We start from the raw sequence: 27,856 nt of genomic DNA on the forward strand, positions 1-27,856 counted from the left end.
CTTTTTCTACTTTCATTTGTAGCTACTTCTTCTTTTTTTTGATTCATATAGTTTTACTTTCCTTGCCACCACTGTTCAGACTTCAAAACTTTAAGTAACTCAGCTCATGTCAAAGACATATGTTTTGAACTGAGTTATCGACACATCTTGGAAACGCAAGGGTCTAGTACCATTTCCTGAAAAAATTATCTTTCTTTTCCTGTGGAGATCTGAAAGAAGTAACATAGTTTGTAAAGTTGGCGCGGTGATATAAATTTCTTTTGAGTTAGAAGTGAAGTAAAAGTGAAGCTTCCTAAAGTTAACTAAATAAATTAAATAGCGCGAGTGAGCATAATTATATTTGACCAACAAAAACACTCAAAAGCAGTCGTCAACTGCGAGCCGGAGCCTTGTTATCTAATCTTTAAATTTTGCATCTATATACATGGTGAGTTTTCAAATAAGTTATAAACCCATACGTGCAAAGTTCCCCTTTTTTTTACTGCTATACCAGTTTAAGTAAAAATATAAAAACTGCGGTGTTTTATTTATTCTACTAGATTTCTTTCGAGAATTCCCAGCAGAAAAGTTGTATCATATGCATTTCATGTGCGAGCCACAAGCAACCCTCTCTCTCATCTCCCTGCATTTCGCCATCAAAGCATAATTGTACTAAACGCTGCAAACGTTGCTGAGATCTTCCTAGGGCCACCCTTGACCTATCTCTAAGTCCAGCCTGATCGAGTTTTCCCACCCCCAGCTTTGGAATTTTCAAAATGAATGAATAGCAAATCCTCTCAAGTATTTGCATAAATATGGAAATATGTAAAAATGTAAAATTTGGCATATAGTACAATGTACAAAGAAGAAGAAGAAGTTAAAAGTTAGTATACTGAAAAGACAAGTCATTAAATACAACAAAACTTGGAGCAAAAGGTTGCTAATAAGAATGTATATGATAGAAAGATGTTGCGAAATTGAAATTATTATTATTTCCGAATAGAAACATCAATCTAAGAAGGATTATCCAATAAAATTAAAATAATACCTAGATTTAGTCCCATTTAGATTTAAACCCACTGTGGAAAACAAAAAAAGTTAAATTTAACATATCCATTAGATTTTCATAATCAAATTTCATATAATGATTATCAACATGAATATGTAATGTAACTAGCGATCGCTCATCAACATATGCCTATGTTGTTGTTCGTGTACATTCAGATTGTTTAAACATGCGACAAATATAAATTGTAAGGAATGAGAATGATTGAACATGTTTGAGAGAGAGTCGTATGACGTCGTTTGAACCCAAATTGTAGCTTAAATAATTTTTTGTTGCGATCTCTCTTAAGCATTTTGTAAGAATTCGGATGGTTACCGTCATTCGCAAATTTATTATAGATGGGTAATTTATATTTAAAAGAATATTTGAATGTTTACGATATTCCTAATGCAGCAACTGCAAGCGTGAAGGCCTTCGATGCTACGTAGCAATGCAATATATATATAAATATTTATATATATAATATATACCTATATCTACCTTTTTTTTTGATGCCCCTAAATATTGAAGCACACCACATACATATGAATATCTATTCATAAGATTTTATTAATGTTACTTAAACACATATTTTTCTTAAAACATACTTACTTTGTTGTTGTTGTACATACATACTGTATGTACATAAGCATGTGCGGATATACGAATGTAATTTCAACTTAAGTGAAATTCGATGATTTTTAATGATAAATACTTTGTTCTTGCAAAGTGAGTTTTCTTTGCATCTACACACATACATATTTACATACATCTGTATAAAGCTTTTTATTGAAGTTGAAGTTAAAGACGAAAAAAAAAGTGAGTATGCTTATAGGAATCATTATAGTTCTGCCACCTCATACTTTTCGGTCTAGTTTTAGGAAATAATAGGCAAACTAAGCTAATATCCTTAATATTGTAATGGATTGATTTTGGATGAAATAATAATTGTTAAAATGGGTAGATAATTTGTGTTTGCTTTGGTTTGAGACACAGGAGTTAGTGGTAATGTATCGGGGCCTCAATAACATCTATGGGGCCAATGGTAGGGCGGGTAAAGAGGCAGCCACCAAACCTTGCAACAATGAGCTGCCATGCATAGAAGTGAGTATACGGTGGGTCATATGACTGAAGTGTGGCATGTAAGTGCGTTTGTTGTTTTATTTTATCTTCTTATGCTAGTGTATCCCAGTGTGCAAAACAAATTATTCTGTTTGACCATTGACTGGGGAGAGTAGTGCTGTGCAGTGATCACGTTAAGGAATCCACGAAGCTGAAGCTCCGGGCCTAAACGCCAGTGCACACGCCGTGGTCATCGCACCTTGTCACAAGCACTGCTGCTCGTTTGTTCCTGAATGTGCCTGTTGCACACTCAGTCGATGGATATTGTCACGGCATGCCCTTACATCTAATTAGCCAGCGTTAATGGGTTAATCTTCAATACCGAAATATGCCTGCACATCTCTATTTCATTTCATTTGTACATACATATGCATACATGCAGTCGAAAGCAGTTATGTATATGCACCTTTCATGTTATTTTTTGTATACTCTGTTGTTTGTTGTTGTCTAAATTTGTATTGAATTTTTCAACCGTAATGCGTCATTCTCCTTTGTTGCTTATGTGCATAATCGGTTGAGCTTTTTCGGCAAACCGCTGCGCATTAGAATGATAGGTTTCTATCATTTTTGGCAGCATACAAATTTTTGTTAGCTGTCGTCAACAAAGGGAGAAGGATCACACTGCGGTAAGTACTTGCTTTCGTTATATTGTTCGTTTTATAATTTATGTCGTTTTATAGGAAAAAACCATTCCATTCCATTTCATCCATCCATTCAATTTAATTCCAATAAATGTACTTTGCCACATTAGCCTGTCTTTATTATTGGTTAAATTCGCAAGCGAGGACGATGGCTAACATCTTTATTTCGCAGAGCTGCATATATAGCAGCATAATTTTAATTACATAACGCAACCTGCATATATTTAATAAATTTAGCGACTTTGCCATACGTCATATTTGTCTAACAAAGTGCCTATACATCTGCCATTGGTTTCGGCTGAAATGACACGCGATCTTCCACGTCGAGGCACTCGATTGAATACAGAAAGCGACTCCAGCGCAGCCGCTAATTCAACATCTGGTGAAAGAAGTTCAACTGCATCAACCGCTGTTTCCGCCGCCCAATTCCGTCGTCACCACCACTAGTAGCGCAGCACCAGCCAAGGTGCTACCAGTAACCGCCGCAAACGTCAATATATCTGTCAATACAACACCAGTTACTCCTGGTGCAATAAATGTAATGCCAGCCAGGGATTACAGCGGCGGTGGTATTTCCCCCAAAGGAACTAGCAATGTCACGCCCACTGCCACTGGGACCATTAAAAAGGTATCTGCTACCACGGCCGTTGAAGCATCAACATACTCAGCGACGATAACCACATCTCATCATGACAGTACACTTCTGGCCATGGAAAGACGAATCGCCTTGCTGGAAAGAGCTTTAAAAGAACGGGGACCTGCAAAACGAGGTACTGACTGCAGCACTCCAAGGTAACGGACCTAACTGTAGAAGCTCTGCCACTACCTCTGCTGACGTCGCAGCGCAGCCAATGCTTGCGTCGCCATCAACGCTACACTTACCTGCGCAACCGGTAACCGTACATACAAATACAATCGTCGATCCCCCTAATTTTGTGCCAGCTAGTACAGCTATTTATAATTCAGCCTACGCGCCATCAGTCTCCTGCATCACATCATCATATGTGGGCCATAACTCATATGCAGCCTCAACCATTCCTATTGGTGACTCAATTTCTTGCCATTCGTCCAACGGAACGTTTCATCCAATTTCCGCCAACATAGGTAACGGGAATATGCAGTTTATGTCACACGGTTCGATAATGCCGAGAAAGATTATTGATTTACCAGAATTTTCTGGAAATGCTGAAGACTGGCCTGTATTCCATACAGCGTTGGTTGAGTCAACAGCAGCATATGGTTACTCAAATTTTGAAAATAACCAAAGACTACAGAAAGCCTTGAAGGGAGAGGCACGCGAAGTGGTGAAAGCATTACTGATTCACCCCAATAACGTTGGCTGCATCATTGAGCAGTTGCAGTGCAGGTATGGTCGGCCGGAGCAGCTCATCCGCAGCCAGTTAGCTAAAGTGCATGAGATTGCACCTATTCCCGAAAATGCCTTAGGGAAACTGGTTCCATTTGCAACGAAGGTAAAAAATATTTGCGCCTTTCGCCAGTCTGCTAATGGTAAACATCAGCTGGCCAATCCCACACTCCTTGACGAGCTGATAGCCAAATTGCCAACGAGTAAGCGCGTCGAGTGGGCCATGGTTGCAGCAAAGGTAAAGCCTCGCCCCACAGTGGTGCACTTTAGCGAGTGGATTAGTTCACTTGCCAACGTGATCTGCACAGTATACGACGCAGAGGCCAAACGCGATTCCAAGCGCCGAGAAACTACAGCCAAGAAGATGTCCAATATGTCAGGGCGGCCACAAGCCCTTTGAGTGTAAAACCTTCATCGATGCTACAGTAGCCACCAGGTGGAAAGAGGCAAAATCAAGGCGCTTGTGTTTCGCATGTCTCAATCCTGGTCATGCTACTCGGGATTGCCAGCGCCGGAAGACATGTGCTATCAACGGGTGCCAAATAATGCACCACAAATTTCTGCATGAGGTTCCAAATGCCGTGAACAATACGCATCCAGCATCACCGCCAAGTCATGGTGCCTTTGACACGCAGTTAGCGAAACGCCCAAACGATGATCGAAATTACATACAAGCGCAAGGAGTATCTCAATGCCAGCAATCGTCGAACGATGCAGAAGCATCCGTCTTAAGCTGTTCTGCCAGTGCAGCTGAAGGTAAGCTTCTTTTCCGAATACTTCCAGTGACCTTGCATGGAAGACACAAGCGCATTGATACATATGCACTGTTGGATGAAGGCTCTTCTGTCACAATGCTGGATGATGCGCTTGCCCAAGAGCTCGGCCTACATGGACAACAACAGCGCCTCAATATCCAATGGTTTGGTGGACAGTCAACGCAAGAGTCGTCAACTTTGGTGGACTTATTCGTCAATGGTCTTGGCCTAGAGAAGAAGCACAAGCTTCGCAACGTATACACCGTATCCAACTTGCAGTTGCCATCACAGAGTCTACTCAAAACCGACCTACATTGCGATGATATATACCTACGTCAATTGCCAGTTCAGCCATACAGGGGAGTGACACCTAAGCTTCTCATCGGCCTCGACCACTGCCACCTAGGTCTGCCTTCTGCTACTGTAAGGATGAGGGAGAACGGACCATTCGCCGCCAACACCGAATTGGGCTGGGTAGTTTTTGGGCCAACCAGCAAGCGTCTTCCAACCGCGCCTTCCTGCCTACTAGCCCATCGCATGACAAACGATTCCCTACATAATTTAATCGAAGAATACTTTGCCATTGAAAGTTTCGGGGTGAGACCATCGCCTCCGATCGAAAGTGCCGCCGACATCCGTGCCAGGTTTGTATTGAGCTCAGTCACATGCCGTATCTCCGATAAAAGATTCCAAACAGGTCTGATTTGGAAGCGTGATAATATCCAGCTGCCCAATAGCTACACCATGGCGTTGAAAAGATTAGTTAGCGTCGAAAAACGAATGAGTAGTGATACCAAATTTGCCATAGCCTATAAGGCCACGATGGATTCCTACATAGCGAAGGGTTACGCCCGTAAGCTCGAACAGCCGGAAGCATCGATGGTCACGCCCCACACCTGGTACCTACCACATTTTGCAGTGGTCAATCCCAACAAGCCATCTAAGTTACGGATGGTATTCGACGCCGCAGCTGAGGTCAATGGTGTTTCGTTAAATTCAATGCTGCTGAAGGGTCCGCAAGAGTATCGACCTCTACCATCGATCCTCTTTCACTTCCGCGAAAGAGCAGTTGGCGTAACGGGCGATATTAAAGAAATGTTTCACCAAGTGGTGATGCAACCTCAAGATAGATGTGCCCAGCGTTTTCTTTGGCGCGACGGAGTGGATGGAAGAGAGCCTGATGTGTATGAGATGTGCGTCATGACCTTTGGCGCTGCTTGCTCGCCATGCGCAGCACACTACGTCAAAACGCGGAACGCACTTGAGCACAGCCACAACGCCTCGCATCGCGCTATCAAAGCAATCACCGATTACCACTATGTCGATGATCTCGTAGACAGTTTCGACACTTATGAAGAAGCCATATCCATTGTCAGACAGGTTCGATCAATCCACTTGGACGCCGGGTTCGAACTCCGCAACTTCGCTTCCAATTCACCGGAGGTAGCCACTACTTTGGGTGGTGCTGAGATTACAAAATCAATATCTAGTAAGGAGGGCTTGGCAACTGAGAAGGTGCTTGGATTGTACTGGCAGTCATCAACCGACTATTTCAAATTCAATTTGCAGTTCAATAGAGTCGACCCAGACGTAGTGACAGGCAGCAAACGCCCCACCAAACGCGAACTCCTCAGCGTGGTAATGTCGATCTTCGATCCATTGGGGTTCCTTTCTCAGTTCGTCATCGGTGCCAAACTGCTTATGAGAGAGGTTTGGAAGCAAAATACATGCTGGGACGAGCCATTGCCTGACAGCATCTGTATTGTATGGGAACGATGGCGAAGACAACTGCCAGCCGCCACCGAATACGCCATTCCTAGATTCTACTTTGGTCATGGTAAGCCAGAAAATCTGCAGCTCCACATATTTGTCGATGCCAGCGAGGATGCCTTCGCTGCTGTTGCTTACTGGAGATCAACCACCAGTCAAAGCGAAATTAGTGTCAGCTTAATATGCGCGAAATCCAAGTGCGCGCCTTTGAAACCGCTTACAGTACCGCGGTTAGAGCTACAAGCAGCTGTCTTGGGTACTCGTCTGATGCAGATAATTCGGAATGAGCACTCATTCGTCGTGAATGATTGCTTCCTTTGGAGCGATTCATCCACCGTGATGAAATGGATCAACAGTGAGCACCGACGCTACAAGCCCTTTGTGCAACACAGAGTGGCTGACATATTGTCTTCCACAAATGCTTCCAACTGGAGATGGGTGCCCACTGAGGAAAACGTCGCTGATGAAGCAACGCGTTTCAGTAGTAAAGTTGACTTTGGCCCAGCAGCCCGTTGGATTCATGGTTCACCATTCTTACGCCTTAACGAATGCGACTGGCCCACTGATGAGATTCCCGCCATTCATCAAAACGAACACGATGAGGAGTTGCGACCCAAATATGTCATGGTCATTGTGAGTAGCAATTTGATAGATTTTAATCGTTTCTCTACATTCAACAGATTAGTTCGTACGACTGCTCGGGTCCTTCTTTTCATCAATATGTGTCGCAATCGAAGCTCAGCCAGATGTATGTATGGACCGACAGCTACTGTAATTAACGCAGCTAAACTAATCCTGTGTCGCATCGTACAATACGAGTGTTTTGGTCCAGAAATACAACAGTTGAAGGATAGCAAAGAGGTCACTCGCAACAGTTCGCTACGCCAGCTATCACCGTACATCGATGATGATGAATGCTTCGAGTTTGCGGACGCATTGACGCAGCCAGCTGGCTCCCAATAAGTGCCAGACGCCCGATTATTCTGCCACCTAATCAGGTTTTACCAGGCTGGTCGTAGCGCATCACCACAATCTAATGCGCCACCAAAACATCGAAGCCACAATTTGCGCTATTCGTCAAACGTACTGGGTTCCTCGCCTACGGGCCTTGTTACGTAGTGTTATCGTTAATTGTCAACTGTGTCGTCTCAGGACAGCCACGCCAGTCCCACCACTAATGGGGCAATTGCCCGTCGATAGGCTCACTGCATACGTAAGGCCTTTTAGTTACACGGGCCTCGATTATTTTGGCCCGCTCAACGTACGAGTTCGCCGAAGCACCGAAAAGAGATGGGTGGCCCTCTTCACTTGCCTCACTGTACGAGCTGTCCACTTGGAACTGGCCCAAGATCTGAGCACAGACTCGTGTAATAGCTATTCGCAATTTCATCAACCGCCGCGGGGTGCCAGTGCGCATTAGGTCCGATAACGGCAAGAATTTCGTGGGCGCCGGTAACGAAGCAAAACGTTTCCATGAGGTTTTCGATTGCCAGCGGGTGCAAAGTGAGCTGGCGCAAAGAGGAGGCGATTGGGTGTTCAATACACCCTGTAATCCCGCCGAAGGTGGTGTCTGGGAAAGACTAGTGCAGTCGGTCAAGCGAGTACTGCACCACACACTCAAAGAAGTAGCGCCGCGTGAGCACACTTTAAACTGCTTCCTCATCGAAGCAGAAAGCATCGTCAATTCCCGTCCACTTACCCATTTGCCAATCTCTGTTGAACAAGAGCAACCGTTAACACCGAACGATTTCCTGTTGGGATCTCCGAGCACAGCGCAGACTCCAGGTGTAGCCGATGTAACAAATGGTATGTGCGTCTTGCGCCAACAGTGGCGTGTTGCCCGACAATTAAGGGATCATTTTTGGAAGCGCTGGATCTCGGAGTATCTCCCAACATTAACAAGAAGAGTTAAGTGGTGCGAAAGGACAACACCTATAAAGGAAGGTGATCTGGTTTTTATATGTGACCCAAATGTGCCACGGAGAGAATGGTGTCGTGGAAAAGTTGAGCAACTGTATCCTGGACCAGACGGAGTAATAAGGCGAGCAGATATTCTTACCTCTGCTGGAATCAAAAGACGTGCCGTTTCCAAGCTTGCCATCTTGGACGTTGAAGTTGGTGAACCGGATCGCTTCACGGGGGCCGGGATGTCACGGCACGCCCTTACATCTAATTAGCCAGCGGTAATGGGGTAATCTTCAATACCGAAATATGCCTGCACATCTCTATTTCATTTCATTTGTACATACATATGCATACATGCAGTCGAAAGCAGTTATGTATATGCACCTTTCATGTTATTTTTTGTATACTCTGTTGTTTGTTGTTGTCTAAATTTGTATTGAATTTTTCAACCGTAATGCGTCATTCTCCTTTGTTGCTTATGTGCATAATCGGTTGAGCTTTTTCGGCAAACCGCTGCGCATTAGAATGATAGGTTTCTATCATTTTTGGCAGCATACAAATTTTTGTTAGCTGTCGTCAACAAAGGGAGAAGGATCACACTGCGGTAAGTACTTGCTTTCGTTATATTGTTCGTCTTATAATTTATGTCGTTTTATAGAAATAAACCATTCCATTCCATTTCATCAATCCATTCAATTTAATTCCAATAAATGTACTTTGCCACATTAGCCTGTCTTTATTATTGGTTAAATTCGCAAGTGAGGACGACGACAATTTGTATTGAGTAAATTTTTTGTTTAGTGGACAATTTGTGGATATAAATAATAGCCGAAATCTATTAATGCACAATTAAGCATTCCGGGCAAAATACACACAAGGAATTTGTTTACGAACTTTAGTGAATATATTGTAGATGATTGTATTTCTCTTTAGTACACCATTAGCGACTCCTCTACCTCGCAGAGCGTGGAGTACTAATGGAAAACTTAATCGAATTCGGGATGGGTATCAAAATACCCGTATTGACGTCGGTATTAATAATCCGAAGGCGGAAATAAAAAATCCTTGAATATTCACAAAACACCTTTTAATGAACCACTTGAAAGCTTGCAACTGTTTTTTTGCCAATATTTCCTAACGCAAGTAAAATTTTTATTTTCCGGCTTCGGATTATTAAAATCGAGGTCCTGAGTTTTTTGGACGTGGTTTAGCAGTCGACCGCTGCCCTAGAACATTACCACAATTCTATTAAACTGACTGTTGCTGGTTATTGTGCCTATTTTCTAAAATTGAATAAAAAATTAATAAAGCATAAGAAAAGCTTATTTTTTAAATTTTTAATAGCTGAATTCTGTATTGCCGCGCTTGTCGTCACCAAAAACTGTGTTGACAAATTTTGTGTCGCGTCACGTCAACACAACTTCAACATTGTTTTAGCCAATACCAAAAAAGCGTCAACACCCGTCAATAGTTATCGACTTTGACAACGCCGATACCAATTCATGAGCGTCGACACTAATTTCCTCACAAACGTAATGGGGGTGAATATTCTATGCAGTCATCAATTAGCGGTAATGGGTAGTTATCTCTAACAGCCTGATTCTAATGTGGTAACAACTTTCTTCACCACGGCAACTTTCTTCATGTGGTAACTTTTGTACCGTTTTGGTATTCTGCCCCCGAAAGTCGCCGGATAATTGTTTACCCACTAAAATAGGTGGTAACATCGATGTAACCACACAAAATCTGTTGTTTAGAAAAAGGCAATACTGAAAAATAAAGAATTGTGAGCGCAAATAAGTAAACATAATAGTAAAAAAGTGTTGCCTCTTGCTATACATATTTGTTTCCATGTACTTTCACAGTATATATTACAATATAGCTATGTAAAAACGTATGCATGTATGCACATATGTATATACACATCGTCTCGTTTATTCGTTAACATCGTATCTACGAGTGACACATTTTCGGTAAAGCCATGGCGGAACCATACACGGTGGCAGCATGGTGACATACCTACAAACATAAATAAAAATTCCATGTACTTCGTTTTTGTAAATACGATGGACAAATGTCAAAATCGTACTGCGCCGGAAGTTGATGTATCAAATTAAATAAAAAAAGTTTATATTCAGCTGTCCCATGCTGCCACCTTGTATCGTTCCGCCATGGGAAAAGTGAAGAAAACCAACTTTTAAATTTCACCACAGACACTGGTGAGTTTTTCGGTAATGACAGCGTTACAACTTTGGACCGAATCGCAAATAAAACAACTGGTAACGATTTTCGGTTACATAATGTTCTGGGTACTATTTTACCGGTAACGCTAAGAATCGGGCCGTAAGAGTTAAGTTGTTGAGTGGCCTGTAATCTATACACATCCTAGTTTTCCGGTTCTTCTTTTTAACAAGGACAATAGCAGAAGCGAATGGGGAGTCACTTGGTCATATTATATATTCATTCAAAAGTTCGTCTAAAATATTTCGTACTTCACTACGTTCAAGGTAGGACAATCGGCCAGGACTGCAGTAGAAGGGAACATCAGTTTTCAACCTAATCTTCATTTCGTATTTAAATGGTTCGCATTTCATATTAGGGTTAAGGTAAGGAATGTCGTAAGGAATGTCTATGTGAAATATATCAGGCAAACTAAAAGAGATGGAATTAGACTTTTACCGGCAGTTAAATTTAGCAAAAGGACTTTGTCTTTATCAGAGCCCGACTGCTTCATGAGGGAGAATGCTGCGGAACCAATTACAGGGTGAGGAGTCTTGGGCTTATCTAAATTATTTTTGCCCCCTATATCGGCGAATTGTTTACATTTCTTTTTAATTTTCGTTAACTTAATATTAAACATACTGAGAAAATCGCGTCCCAAAATAATTGGTACCACCATAGCGTCATCTGGTATAACGTTTAATTCAATTTTATTCCACTTTTTATTAAACTTTACATAGCAAAATATTTTATTAATAATATGAATATTTTTTCCTCCAATACCTATTTTGGAGTGTTTCTCCTCTTTAGGTCCTCCACCAGTTGTTTCGGAACGTACGATTTCCGGATGAAACTAACCGGACTACCGGTATCAAATAATGGAAAAAGTGTATCAGACATTGACCTTTGATCTAGATCAAATATAATACTTACAAAATTAAATGCATTGACTACGTCTTCCAATGGTTGGTTGTCGTTGTCCTCACCTACGGCTGCCACCTCATTTCAAGGTTTTAATATCTTCGCTGGATTTGTGCATGAACGATGATCGTTACCCATACGCCAGTACCGGAAACATGAACCATATGGACGTAATGGGTTCGGACATTGTGGCTTCATATGCCCATCTTTTGAGCAATTGTAGCATTTCGTCGGTTTGCCATCGTTTGTTGGTCTTGCTGCAGCTGGTTGCTTCAGTACCCCTGTTGGTTCTGACGGAAAGTATTTCCTTTGAAATCGGCTTACCAATGTTTTGAGTTCATCTAATGTTCTAGCTGGCAGAAGTACAGTGCTGCGAATAAATATAAACTCAAATATAATTTTTCATATATTTTTTTATTAAGAAAATTAAACTTTCGTACATGTGTACCTACTAGATACAGCGACATATTTTTTTATTAAGAAAATGAATGGAGCTAAACTTTCGTACATGTATACTTACTAGATACAGCTACATATTAAACATAATTTATTAAATACGTTTAACTATTTTTGGTTTGAACTAAACAGAATCCGCTTATTCGTCCAAAAACTTGAGAATAATTATAAACTCACTATTTTATTTTTCCCTAATATTTTGTGGGCCGACCATGGTTTTTGAGTACATCCACTAATCGGCGTGGGACACTTTGAACAATCTTATTTAGAGTACCACCAGGAATCTCCCTCCCCGAGCTTATGATTCTGTGTTTGAGTTCAGCCACTGTCTCAATAGAAGGTCTTTCCGGATCGTAAACCTTTCTTGACAGGATTCCCCACAAGTTTTCAATGGGGTTTAAATCTGGGCTTAAAGCTGGCCATGCTAAAACCGGGACACCGAATTCCTCAAACCACTTCTTTGTTGTTTTTGCTGAGTGAATGGGCGCGTGATCTTGCTGGAAAATGAATTCTTCGTTATTATTCGCATTATTCGAAATTCGTTGCATAAATGAAGTTTGAGTGTCGAGCTGGTCGGTCGTGTTTTACGTCGCTCCTGTTATTGATGCCTCATCTTTTGATATAATATCGTATTGTAACGAATTTACTGCAAATCTTCTTATTTGCCCTTTTGCTAGGTTCGTATCGCTAAACTGTTGAATAAATAACTCCAATATTGAATAATGGAAAAAATGGCCTTTATTAAAATACTTCACAATAACACTCAAACTGTGCAACGAATAGCTTAATAACCAAACTGATAGCTTAAATGAAACTGACTTTCAAAATAATACTGCTATTGCTCGCTAGATATCGTCTTAGTCGTAACTGCTTGACAACTCAAATCAAACTGAATTACATTTTACTCGCTTGTGCCGCTTTTATAGTTTACGCTGCATACATCTAGGCTCTTCTATTTCCAAAACTTACCAACTATTTCGAGTGTTTATAGTTCTCATATAGTTTCTACTTGTTTACAATTTTCTACTTTTCAGCGTCTCTCAGATGTATGTGAGTTTGTAGTTTACAGTCTCTCGCACACACATAGGCGTATAAGTAAATGCATCTGTGTGTGACATCTCTCGGCTGCCTTATATATGTGTATACATGATTTGATTATTGACGTGAACATCGCTTAGCATCGCCTTAGTGATGGTATTGCTTAGGGATGCTAATATCCGTGACACTGCCCTCCACCTAAGTCTGATCGTCACGATCAGACAAATCACTCGATCTAAACGCTGCTAGCATCGCCAAATGTACCACTCTTCTACTCCGTGGTTTCTCAATGCTTTGGATGCGGTAGATGGTATCACTGATCTTCTTCACAACCTTGTACGGGCCTTCCCAACTGCACCGAAATTTGGATGGAACACCTTTCCGCCGGTGAGGGTTGTATAACAGTACCAAATCTCCCGCCAAGAAACCTTTCGAATTATTTTCCTTGTCGTACCTGTGTTTCATCTTACTACTCATTATCCTGGATCGTTCCCTCGCACTCTGTTGCTTGACCAATGAAGAACTACTTCGCAGAGCTTGCGCTGGACGGATTTCCTTTGCATAATCAGTATCGTTCCGACGCTTCACAACAGTAGTGTGCCTTGGCTTGAAACCACCCTTGCATTCTTTCTTCGTTTCAGTACGTCCGTTAGGGCTTTTCAATGCCAGTGTTTCTCTCACAGGTACCTTCGGTTTTGATTTGTTTGGCCCATTTGTTCCATCAACCTTTACCTTTGAATTTCGTGGCCTTCGTCGAGTCTTCTCCACCAGTACCCGATTACTGCTGAACCCTTTTTCCAAACTAAAGTTAAGTGGCACATCTTGGTTCTCATAACACATCACCCTTCTCTGCATATCGATCTTGATGTCATGGTCAACCAAGAAATCCACTCCCAATATAACTTCATCAACAATCTCCGCCACAACAAATTTGTGTAGAACCATGACCTTCCCAATCAATACTTCACATATCACTTCTCCCTGAACTTGGTTATACTCGCCAGTGACCGTACGCAACTTTGCTCCAGGTAACGGTTTTACTCTCCTGTTGACCAAGTCAGATCGGATCAAGGAATGAGATGCGCCCGTATCTACAGTCAGTACTCGTTCTTTGCCATCCACATTCCCTCTGACGGTAAGACTGCTCGATTTTCTACCAATTTGCGACACAGATATCACAGGGCATTCAATAGCTGGATCTAGCTCTCTACCTCTTACTCGCTCTTGCTCATCTCCTCCAGCTTTGCGTTTACGGCCACCCACATTGTTGGAACTATTAAGACCAAGATCGCAATGACGTGCTATGTGACCGGAATTCCCGCATTTGAAGCATTTGATAACTTTTTCACTTCGCTTTTGCGATCCTTTCAATGCCTCCAATATTGCGTCTACCCACTCTGGCCTTTCTACTTCCACACGGCGTGCTTTGTATGCTGGTTTACTCAATAGTGAGGCGGTTTCCTGAGTCAATGCATGGGATACCGTTTCAGAAAATGTTTGCTTTGGGTTCGCGTATGTGGCTCGCTTCGTTTCGACGTCCCTTATGCCATTTATAAAGCTCTGAATCTTCACTCTTTCCGTGTATTCCACGGGTGCATCCGCATTTGCAAGATAAGCCAATCTTTCAATGTCCGAAGCAAACTCCTGCAAAGTCTCATTAGCTTTTTGGTAGCGGTTTTGCAATTCTATTTGAAATATCTGTTTCCTGTGTTCGCTTCCGTATCGCCGTTCTACAGCAGCCATCAATGCGTCATAACTGTTCCGTTCGTACTCTGAAATAGTCTGTAAGATTTCGGCAGCTGGTCCTTTCAATGCTACGAAGAGTGCGGCAACTTTATCTTCCACATTCCAGTTGTTCACTGCTGCGGTCTTCTCAAACTGTAGCTTAAAGACCTGGAAAGGAACAGAACCGTCAAAGGATGGTGTTTTTACCTTTGAATTACTAGTTGAGACTGCTGGGCGATTCAGTTGCAACTGCTCGATACGTCCTCTCAAAGCATCCACCTCGGCCTCGATTTTTTCTTCAAACTGTAAAATTTTTGTATCTTGCGCCTCCAACTTCGAGGAAATACGTCCTTCTTGCTCTTCCAGTTGAGCAGAGATCTGCGATGATATCTGTGCTGAAATTTGAGCCGACATTTCGGATATCCGTGCCTCTTGTGCTTCAATCTTCGCTGTTATACGGTTCTCCTGCGATTCCAGCTGAGATGACATTTGCGACGACATTTCGGATATACGCGTTTCTTGTGCTTCCATCTTCGATGTAATCTGTGTCGACATTTCTGTTATACGTGCCTCTTGCGCTTCCAGTTGGGATGCCAATTGCGACGACATTGATGCTACTGTCGATGTTTGTGCAGATATTGCAACCAATATCATGTTCAAGTCTGTGCTCGTAACTGTCTGCGATGTTTCGTTTTTCTCTTCAATTTTTGTTGTTGTTTCGTCCCCTTCAGGATAAAAGACAAACTCGTCCACATCAATTCCTTGCGACTCCATTACCTCTCGTAGCCGTGCTTGAAGTTCGATCTTATTGCCGGTTGTATTTAATCCACGGTTCTCCAACTCCTTTTTCAGTTGCTGGATCTTCAATTCACCGAACTTTGCCATGTCCTTGTTGTCCTCTGGAATTTATTCAACAATTCCTCTTCTGACACCAATTGTAACGAATTTACTGCAAATCTTCTTATTTGCCCTTTTGCTAGGTTCGTATCGCTAAACTGTTGAATAAATAACTCCAATATTGAATAATGGAAAAAAATGGCCTTTATTAAAATACTTCACAATAACACTCAAACTGTGCAACGAATAGCTTTATAACCAAACTGATAGCTTAAATGAAACTGACTTTCAAAATAATACTGCTATTGCTCGCTAGATATCGTCTTAGTCGTAACTGCTTGACAACTCAAATCAAACTGAATTACATTTTACTCGCTTGTGCCGCTTTTATAGTTTACGCTGCATACATCTAGGCTCTTCTATTTCCAGAACTTACCAACTATTTCGAGTGTTTATAGTTCTCATATAGTTTCTACTTGTTTACAATTTTCTACTTTTCAGCGTCTCTCAGATGTATGTGAGTTTGTAGTTTACAGTCTCTCGCACACAAATAGGCGTATAAGTAAATGCATCTGTGTGTGACATCTCTCGGCTGCCTTATATATGTGTATACATGATTTGATTATTGACGTGAACATCGCTTAGCATCGCCTTAGTGATGGTATAGCTTAGGGATGCTAATATCCGTGACAGTATTATAAATCAATTAATTCAATTAAATGTACGAGACAGTGACTCTCAAATTGGTGATATATTGATGCTTATTGGTGGTCTACCAATTGTGTAAATGTTGGATTTTTTAAACTTGTTGAGTGATAGATATGAAAATCAATTATAAAAACATAAACATAAACATATATTTATATAACTATGACGTGTGTGTGTGGGCAGAAAGTCGATCGTGCCCAATCTAAGGTGCAATAAGCTACAATTGTAAAAAACTTCTTCATTTGGAGTGCATTGATCCAGGGTCAGCTGATGTTGGTAAGCTGTTTATATGCAAAGTATGCAGCACTACAAATACTGGTTTGACCAGTTTGTCTGCTGAGAACGTTAACGATAATAACAACAGCAGTAACATTAATAGCAATAATACTCAACCAGTGGCTCGTTTCTCTCTACTCAAAGAAATTGCCGAGCTTAAAGCTGAGAACGCGCACATTTTGTTGCTATTAACTTCTCTTGTTGATTTTAAAGATCAAATAGAAGAAAAGTACAAACAACTAATTGCTGAAATTCGTTCGCTGAAATCTGCTGTGGCTGATAAAAATGCCAATATTCTTGAGCTTACGTCTGAAATTGAAAAGCTTCGTTCTGTAGGCGTTGATAATGCAAATACTTTGCCGAGTCATAACACTGATGATGCTAGTAAGAGTAAAAATTAGTGGTGGGATTATTTTCGAATTATATCCGAATAAACGAATAAATTTATTCGTTTCAAATAATCCGAATAATATTTATTCGGATTTTTTATTCGTTTATTCGGATAGTACTATCCGGATAGTACTATCCGAATAAACGAATAAAAAATTCGAATAAATATTATTCGGATTACGAATACCTGGCGGATAAAAGAGTTTATTATTCGGATAATTTTTATTCGGATAGTCCCACCCCTAGTAAAAATAAAAGCACTCTTCCTATTTCTTTGTCTACTAGTACCTTGCCTACGATGTCGTGTACAAACCCGGTTATGCATACCCAACACCGAACACCTCAGTCCTATAGCGCTGTTGTGGCTAGTGGGGTTGCACAAATCATACCAAGTGTTGCATATGATGCTCCAAAATCAATGAATGTTGCTAGTAATACAAGCAAGAAAGCTCTCGCAAATCATAAGCACTGTACGCCAACTTCTGCTGCGTCTACTGCTGCAACTAAGAGTACGGCCGCTGATGCGTCTGTTAATGGTACTGCGTGTGAGACTTCCATCGATCCCAAGCGGAAAATTGGCTCTAAACACATACGAGTTCTCAAACCACCCTTATGCGGCAGTTACTCACGAACGTACGTAGAAAAAACGTGTCAGCTGACACGACCTATCTTATGAGTGTGCAATGTAAACGAAAACTCACCGACGTGCAACGCCCGTACGTACGTAGCCCGGAACGTAGAAATCAAAACAATTTTGATTTTTTCCGTAAGAACGTGTCAGCTGATCGCTCTCTCACTAGACAGAGTTGCCTAGTAAACTTTTGTGCGCTAATTTTTGACCGTTTGCAGTCTTATACAAAAACACCTAATTAAAGTTTGAAAAATTGTGAAAATAATTCGAAATAATTATGTAAAAGTGCAGATTAGAAATATGTAATCTATTTATATTTAATTAATATTAATTCCAGCCTTTTACAACATCAAAAATTAAATTGGAAAAAGTTGATGTTTCCATAAACATGCATGCAAAATGGTCAATGGCAACAGTGCTTATCTGTAAACAATACACACACAAATATGTTATGTAGATGTACACAGACGCACACATTGATTCCTACGGGCCTGAGAGTTCGGTCAAACGTGCTTCGTACGACAAACGTCCATACGTACGGCACACGTTCGTGGGTAACTGCCGCATTAGTTATTGGATCAATCAACAACAACGAGCTTAGTGTGGTTGCAGCACTTAAATTTAAATGGTTACATATATCGTCGTTCTCATCGAGTGTGACATGCACTGATATTATAATATATGTTACAAAGCATGTTAAAATTGATTCAAAGAATTTGAGATGTTATTCGTTAATTAAGCAAGGTGCCAATGCGGAACATCTATCGAAAGTTAGTTTCAAGCTCGGAGTAGCTGATGAATGCTATGAAAAGGTTTTAAATGCCAACATCTGGCCCACAAATGTTAAAGTACGTCCTTTTAATTTTTTTCAAAAGGTAGTACCCGAACAAAAAACCCCGTAGTGGCACAAGTTTGTGGTAATTATGGCAGTCACCTTAATATATACTTTCAAAATGTATCTGGGCTAAGAACTAAATATAAATCTATATTTATTTCAAGTACAAATTCTGATTATGACATCTTTGTCTTTGTTGAGACTTGGCTTAATGCAGATTTCAACGATAATGAATTCTTTGATTCAAATTCTTATAATGTATACCGCAAAGACAGGGATGTTATCAAGACTGGACTATCCATAGGGGGAGGAGTACTAGTAGCGGTTAAAAAATGCTATCAGTCGTCCCTAGTTTCTCTGGATAATGAAAACTCCTTGCTAGATCAAGTATGCGTTCTAGTGAAAGGCTCATCTAAACTTTTTCCCCTGCTAGTTGTGACATAAATAATGAAGCTCATGTTGATAATGTAATAGCTCTAGTTTCTAAGAATACTGGTTCTGATGACAATTTTTGTTTATTGGGTGATTTTAACCTCCCTTACGTAACTTGGTCATTTTTAGATGATAGCAGATCTTTAATTCCCGGTAATATGTCCAGCTTTTGCGAAACTTATCTGGTAGATAAATTTTTAAGCATAGATCTAATTCAAATAAATAATTAAAAAATAAAATTTTTATAACTGGTAACATGAATTTCTCATTAGACGAGTGCTCTGAACCTTTGTCTTATGCCAGTCAACATCATGTTCCTCTTGTCTTGAAACTTGAGTTTTATGCCTTCCCATCACTCCAGGGAAAAAAAAGTTTACTAATTATACTCAGTTGAGCAGAGCTCACAGAGTATATTAAGTTTGATTGGATAACGGTTGGTTGTACATATATAAAGGAATCGAGATAGATATAGACTTCCATATATCAAAATAATCAGGATCGAAAAAAAATTTGATTGAGCCATGTCCGTCCGTCCGTCCGTCCGTCCGTCCGTCCGTCCGTTAACACGATAACTTGAGTAAATTTTGAGGTATCTTGATGAAATTTGGTATGTAGGTTCCTGAGCACTCATCTCAGATCGCTATTTAAAATGAACGATATCGGACTATAACCACGCCCACTTTTTCGATATCGAAAATTTCGAAAAACCGAAAAAGTGCGATAACTCATTACAAAAGACAGATAAAGCGACGAAACTTGGTAGATGGGTTGAACTTATGACGCAGAATAGAAAATTAGTAAGATTTTGGACAATGGGCGTGGCACCGCCCACTTTTACAAGAAGGTAATTTAAAAGTTTTGCAAGCTGTAATTTGGCAGTCGTTGAAGATATCATGATGAAATTTGGCAGGAACGTTACTACTATTACTCTATATGTGCTAAATAAAAATTAGCAAAATTGGATGAAGAACACGCCCACTTTTTAAAAAAAAATTTTTTTTAATTAAAATTTTAACAAAAAATTTAATATCTTTACTGTATATAAGTAAATTAAGTCAAAATTCAACTCCAGTAATGATATGATGCAACAAAATACAAAAATAAAAGAAAATTTCAAAATGGGCGTGGCTCCGCCCATTTTCATTTAGTTTGTCTAGAATACTTTTATTGCCATAAGTCGAACAAAAATTTACCAATCCTTCTCAAATTTGGTAGGAGCATAGATTCTATGACGGTAACTGTTCTCTGTGAAAATGGGAGAAATCGGTGGAAGCCACGCCCAGTTTTTATACACAGTCCACCGTCTGTCCTTCCGCTCGGCCATTAACACAATAACTTGAGCAAAATCCGATATATCTTTACTAAACTTATCCCACGTACTTACCTGAGCTCACTTTTTCTTGGTATAAAAAATGGGCGAAATCTGACCATAACCACGCCCACTTTATCGATATCGAAAATTACGAAAAATGAAAAAAATGCCATAATTCTATACCAAACACGAAAAAAGGGATGAAACATGGTAACTGGATTGGTTTATTGACGCAAAATATAACTTTGGAAAAACCTTTGTAAAATGAGTGTGACACCTACCATATTAAGTAGAAGAAAATGAAAAAGTTCTACAAGGCGAAATCAACAGCCCTTGGAATCTTGGCAGGAATACTGTTAGTGGTATTGCATATATAAATAAATTAGCAGTACCCGACAGATGATTTTCTGGATCACCTGGTCCACATTTTGGTCGATATCACGAGAACGCCTTCACATATACATCTAAGGGCCACTCGCTTTTAAAACCCTCATTAATACCTTTAATTTGATATCCATATCGTACAAAAACATACCAGAGTCACCCCTGTCCCACCCTAATGGCGATATCTCGAAAAGGCGTCCACCTATAGACCTAATGCCCCCTCCCTCTTAAAATGCTCAGTAACACCTTTCGTTTGATACCCATATCGTACAAACATTCTAGAGTCACCCCTGGCCCACCCTAATGGCGATATCTCGAAAAGGCGTCCACCTATAGACCTAGTGTCCACTCCCTCTTAAAATGCTCAGTAACACCTTTCGTTTGATACCCATATCGTACAAACATTCTAGAGTCACCCCTGGCCCACCCTAATGGCGATATCTCGAAAAGGCGTCCACCTATAGACCTAATGCCCACTCCCTCTTAAAATGCTCAGTAACAGCTTTCGTTTGATACCCATATCGTACAAACATTCTAGAGTCACACCTGGCCCACCCTAATGGCGATATTTCGAAAAGGCGTCCACCTATAGAACTAAGGATTACTCCCTTTTAAAATACTCATTACCACCTTTCATTTGATACCCATATCGTACAAACACATTCTAGAGTCACCCTGGCCCACCCTAATGGCGATATCTCGAAAAGGCGTCCACCTATAGACCTAATGTCCACTCCCTCTTAAAATGCTCAGTAACACCTTTCGTTTGATACCCATAACGTACAAACATTCTAGAGTCACCCCTGGCCCACCCTAATGGCGATATCTCGAAAAGGCGTCCACCTATAGACCTAATGTCCACTCCCTCTTAAAATGCTCAGTAACACCTTTCGTTTGATACCCATATCGTACAAACATTCTAGAGTCACCCCTGTCCCACCCTAATGGCGATATCTCGAAAAGGCGTCCACCTATAGACCTAATGCCCACTCCCTCTTAAAATGCTCAGTAACACCTTTCGTTTGATACCCATATCGTACAAACATTCTAGAGTCACACCTGGCCCACCCTAATGGCGATATCTCGAAAAGGCGTCCACCTATAGAACTAAGGATTACTCCCTTTTAAAATACTCATTACCACCTTTCATTTGATAACCATATCGTACAAACACATTCTAGAGTCACCCTGGCCCACCCTAATGGCGATATCTCGAAAAGGCGTCCACCTATAGACCTAATGCCCACTCCCTCTTAAAATGCTCAGTAACACCTTTCGTTTGATACCCATACCGTACAAACATTCTAGAGTCACCCTTGGTCCAGCTTTATGGCGATATCTCGAAAAGGCGTCCACCTATAGAACTAAGGATTACTCCCTTTTAAAATACTCATTACCACCTTTCATGATACCCATATCGTACAAACACATTCTAGAGTCACCCCTGGCCCACCCTAATGGCGATATCTCGAAAAGGCGTCCACCTATAGACCTAATGCCCACTCCCTCTTAAAATGCTCAGTAACACCTTTCGTTTGATACCCATATCGTACAAACATTCTAGAGTCACCCCTGGCCCACCCTAATGGCGATATCTCGAAAGGGCGTCCACCTATAGACCTAATGCCCACTCCCTCTTAAAATGCTCAGTAACACCTTTCGTTTGATGCACATATCGTACAGACACCCCTGGTGGAACACCCCCTATGGAACTAAGGATCACTCCTTTTCAAAATACTCATTAACAGCTTTCATTTGATACCCATATCGTACAAACACATTATAGAATCACCCCTGGTCCACCTTAATGGGGACATCTCGAAAAGGCGTCCACCGATAGACCTAAGGCCCACTCCCTCTTAAAATGCTCAGTAACACCTTTCATTTGATACCCATATCGTACAAACAAATTCTAGAGTCAGCCCTGGTCTACCTTTATGGCGATATCCCTAAATGGCGTTCATCCATAGAACTATGGCCTACTCTCTCTTAAAATACTCTTTAATACCTTTCATTTGATACACATGTTATACAACCACATTCCAGGGTTACCCCAGATTGATTTTCCTTATTTTGTCTCCATAGCTCTCAACTGAGTATGTTATGTTCGGTTACACCCGAACTTAGCCTTTCTTACTTGTTTTAATTTTAAATTTAATACTCATAACTTAAAGCTTTTGAATAATGAACTATGCTCTGTTGACTGGGCTGTGCTTTTCGAAGGGGTCGGGGTAGTCGAATGTTTTGAGACCTTTAAAAACATCGTATTAGAAACATGTCGAGCTTTTGTACCATCTAAGAAAAAATCTTGTCACAGGATTCCATGGTACACCAAGGAGTTGAAGAAATTCAAGAATTTGAGAAACAAATTTTATAAAAGGTTTAATTCTTCAAATGGCTCTTTTTATAAGTATATCTACTTGAGATATGCGAAGAAGTTCACATCTCTTAATAAATCTCTATACAGGAATTATGTGCGCAAATTTGAGCGCGAAATCAAGAGTAACCCTAAGTCTTTTTGGCGATACGTTAACTCGAAGAAGGCTCGTTCAAATATTCCAACAGGCGTGTTCTACAATGAGACTAGGGTAAGTTCGACTTACGAAGCTGCTAATCTCTTTGGGGAATTCTTCAAATCGAACTTTAATAGCGATTCTCAATCAGCGCCTAATATAGTCTCCAATTTTAATAGCGCAATAAATTTTGGCTTTCTGGTGCTCACTTTAGAAGATATAGTTGTAGGAGTAAATAACATAAAACCCTCTATGAAGTCTGATATGGACGGTTTTTCGTCATATCTTTTTAAGAACTGTAGAGCTTTGGCTCTTCCTCTTCTTCTCATTTTTAACAAATCCTTTGGAAGTGGAGTTTTTATTGATCAATTACCCCTATTCATAAAAGCGGTAATAAAGCAAATGTAGCTAACTACCGCCCTATTGCAAAATTATCAACAACGTCGAAGCTAATTGAATACATCGTTAAACAGAAGATGTATTTCTCTGTAAGTCACTTAATTTCCTGCAATCAACATGGCTTCGTGTCTGGCAGATCCTCAGTTTCCAACCTGGCGGTTTTCTCTGATTACTGTGTGTCAGCTTTTCATGATCGGCAGCAAGTGGACACTGTTTGTACAGATTTCTCAAAAGCCTTTCACAAGGTTAGTCATTCAATTTTAATAGATAAGTTAGCCAATGCCGGTTTTCATTCAACCTTCCTATCATGGATTAAATCCTATCTTTCTCTTCGCAAGTGTGTAGTCGTTGTTGATGATTGTGCGTCCGATCCCTCCATTGCCTCCTCAGGCGTTCCTCAGGACAGTATCTTAGGTCCCCTCCTTTTTGTTATTTTTATTAATGATATATCTTCCTGTTTTTTATCCTCTGAGTTCCTTTTGTATGCGGATGATATTTGAAAATCTTTTAAAAAATTTCGTGTATTTCTGAAGCCCATAGTCTTCAAAATGATCTGGACAATGTAGCCAGTTGGTGCAGAATAAACCACCTGCAACTCAATATTACTAAATTTTTTCATATAACTTTTTCAAAATCCCGTTCATTAATTCCTACATCATATGATATTAATGGATCTAAACTGGCTACGCAGTCTAAAATTCGAGATTTAGGAGTAATTTTTGACTCCAAATTTATGTTTCATGATTATATAAATCATGCAATTGCTAAATCATACGCAATGCTTGCCTTTATACGCCGTTGCAGTACTGATTTTACTGATCCATACACTCTAAAACTTCTTTACACCTCGATGGTTCGTTCCACGTTAGAATACGCTGTGTTTATATGGAGACCATTTTACGATTGCCATATAAAGAGGCTAGAACGGGTACAAAAGACCTTCATAAAATTTGCTCTGCGCAGATTAAACTTTGAAGAGCCTACTCCGCCTTATAATGCTAGATGTCGCCTTATTAACCTGAAGACGTTGGATAACATAAGAATCGAGCTTTCGCTTAGCTTTGTGTTTGACATCATTCAAGGCATAGTAGACGCTCTGACTCTTTTACAACGAATTAACTTCTTAGTTCCACAGAGGAACCTTAGAAGTAATGATTTGTTTTTTATTGAATGCGTGAGGACTAACTATGTATATTATGCTCCTCTCACCAGAACCTTACGAGAGTTTAATTTGTTCTCGAATTCTTTGAATATAGATTTCTCAATTGGAAAATCTAAATTCAAATTACAATTAAATGAATTTTTAACCTAAACAATTATTTTGTAAATACATTTAATTCGTTATGGAGTCTGTAAGAAACATTGTATTTCAAAGATGACTATATTTAATAAAATATATGCAAATAGACCAAATTTAGGGCAGAACAACGTCTGCCGGGTCTGCTAGTTCTCTATATTATGTAAATTTTTTAACACCTTCTACTTATATATAACACATTTTTGATAATCTAGTCTGTAAGATTATTGTAAATCATAGACTGAATAAAGAAATATGAAATAAGAAATCATGCCAGTAGCAGCGATATCCATCTGGACCATCCAAGTTGAACTTTTTTCATCACTGAATATAACGTGTGCCAGATTGTTCCATTTTGTCTGTGCTTTTCCGCAAATTTAAGCCTTGCCTCAATGTGCCTTTGTCTTAAAACCGGTTTTGAAATGCATCTTCTGTATTATAGATTTTCTGAAGACGCTGCCCATTTTCTCAGGGTGCTAGGATGACAGTTTAGGTTCAGTCGGCTTACAACTTTGGATGACGATGCTCCAGTGACCGACATTTCCCGAAGGGCTGCCCGTTTTGTGGTGGAAGAAAATTTTTTAGGACGGCCCAAACATTTTTTCTTGGCATAGTTTTCACGACCAAGCTTCAAACAATTTTTAACAACACCTTGTGACCTATTTATTTCGAAAGCGATTTGTCTTTGTGTTTTTCCGCATTTTCGTAAATCTAATATTTTTTGAAATTCAATTTCACTCAACTGTTTTCCACGTGGCATGGCGCCCTTCGATAAACCAAGTAAAGAAAGCGTTCTAATAAGAGCACTGCACGACTGATACTGGCCTTTAATTCTAAAGGAGAAATGGGAATAACCACCATTCAGTGAAAGATCCTACTAAAACATAATTTACAGTTACAGAGATCAATTATGTATAGAGTTTATAATTATTCTCAGCAGAAATGCGTTCCCACTTCTCAGTTTTGTTAAAATAACGGACATTTTCTACTGGGTAAAGGCATCCAGTGAGGTCATTTTTCCCAATAACAGAAATACTATTTATACACAGTAGCTTGAAAAAAATGTGAACATCTCTACATAGCAAAAGTAAATAATATATTTGAGTTTATATTTATTCGCCGCACTGTATGTGCGCATTTGGCACCGCACAACCTATGCCGTCTATGATGAAGTCGATGACTTCCGCCTCGCCTATGCTTGCCCGTTTTGCTATCGCTTGCATTGACAGGATATAGCAATGTAGAGACTCTTCTTGTCCCATTTCCGCAGTGATAACATCTTATATACCTCATGCCTCTGCACCGGCACGTCAAATTCAGTTAAGAAGGCTTTTTTAGTTCGGAGTAATTGAGTGCCTTTGTCGTGGATAGGAAGACCTTTGCGGTTCCAATGAGGCAGCGACGAAGGGCCAGCAATTTGAAGCCCTCGTCTACTCCCGACGACTCCATCACCTCTTCAAAATCCTGTATGAAATGTTCGACCGTGACATATACATCATCCCCGCTAAATTTTGGGATAGCATGTTCAACGTCTGCGAAATGCACTCCAAGCTGTTGTTGTAGGGCGGTGCTAGCCTTCACGTCATCTATTTCCTTTACTAATTTCATTATTTCGAGACGTTTCGCAAGTCCGTCAGCTCATCATCCAAACTTGGTGTGCGTAACTTTGGCACGCCTCCAGCGGAGGTTGTATTAGCTACGCAGAGTCGGCGGTGGAATTAATAACAGTTTTGACTATATTACCTTCAGTAACATTTACCATAGAATTTGGGCGCTTGGAACGGCAGCGAAATCAATAGCAGCGGCGATGTTAGCGTCAACGGCAGTGGTAGCATTAAAAGCCTTGAACAATAAGCAAATCATTCGGTACATTAACAGTGTCAGCGGTAAGAACAGCAGAAACGGCAATGGAACTAGCAGGAAAGGCAGTGTTGCGACTGAAAGTGGCAGTAGAGACGGCATGAACGGCAATAGTGGCGGCAGAACAAACGGCACTAGTGGTGTTGGTCGTAGTCATTACGCCAGCAGTCGAGGCGGCATTATTCAAATTTTTTGTATTCTCATCCGAATCGTCATTAATGGTGGCTTCGTTTTTCGTCTGCATGCCATATATCTGTTCGCCACCAATTATGCTTTGCACCAGACGGCGGAGTTGCATAGTTGTGACAGTGGGAGGAAATTCTACGTTATTGGCATTTAAAACGTTTATAATGTGTTCTCTGGTATCGAACAATTTGAAATATAATTATATTTTGATGTTTTCTGCTCGTTTAAACACCTGAGTTGTAAAATTACTATTTTCTTTGTCAAATGCGGGAGATGTAACAATATGAAGAAAAACAATCCAATCAATTTGATTTTACGAAGAATAATCGCCGCATGTTCATGTGTATGTATATTAGTTAAATGAATGTGTATAGCGTTAATAGTTAAATGAAATAAAGTACTGCCTGCTTAACTAGACCTTAGACGGCGGTAACATCCCCTCCACCGTAAATGAGCCCTGTCCGGCAAGTTTACTATTTGAAAAGCCGACGTCTAAAACTGCTATCTTCGTGACAGGTCGTTGGAATATGCCCTTATTTGTCTTGACTATGGCGGACCTTACTTGACCATCCTTAAGCGCCAAATACACGACACGAACATTTCCGCAATCTTGTTCGCAGCTTTAGCCATACACCATACGAACTTTTGGCCGAACATTAGTTCTCTTTCAGACAGCGATGAATACGGACAACAATTGTGCTGCAGCAATATTGCTCGCTGTGGCAATTAAGCGTAAAAAAAGAGAGAAGATCGCAAAACAATGATGGCAAAGATTTATACATTTCAATAAATTCACTCAGAAATTTTTTATTGTCCATTTTACTTTTCCGCGCACGTCTGTTCCGGTCAGAAA

The 27,856-nt window shown here is 40.3% G+C and overlaps 1 protein-coding gene across 1 annotated transcript in view; it reads left to right on the forward strand.

The window, feature by feature from the left end:
* Window positions 1–231: 231 nt before the first annotated feature.
* The window catches only part of Pex10 (peroxin 10), a 151,776-nt gene continuing 124,151 nt past the window's right edge, over window positions 232–27,856 (forward strand). The window contains exon 1 of the mRNA XM_067790633.1: window positions 232–427. Within this exon, the coding sequence (XP_067646734.1) occupies window positions 425–427 (3 nt within the window). The 5' untranslated portion in view covers window positions 232–424. The remainder of the gene's footprint in view (window positions 428–27,856) is intronic.

This window comes from Eurosta solidaginis, chromosome 5 (assembly GCF_040869045.1).
Source record: "Eurosta solidaginis isolate ZX-2024a chromosome 5, ASM4086904v1, whole genome shotgun sequence".
NCBI classification, from domain to species: Eukaryota; Metazoa; Arthropoda; class Insecta; order Diptera; family Tephritidae; genus Eurosta; species Eurosta solidaginis.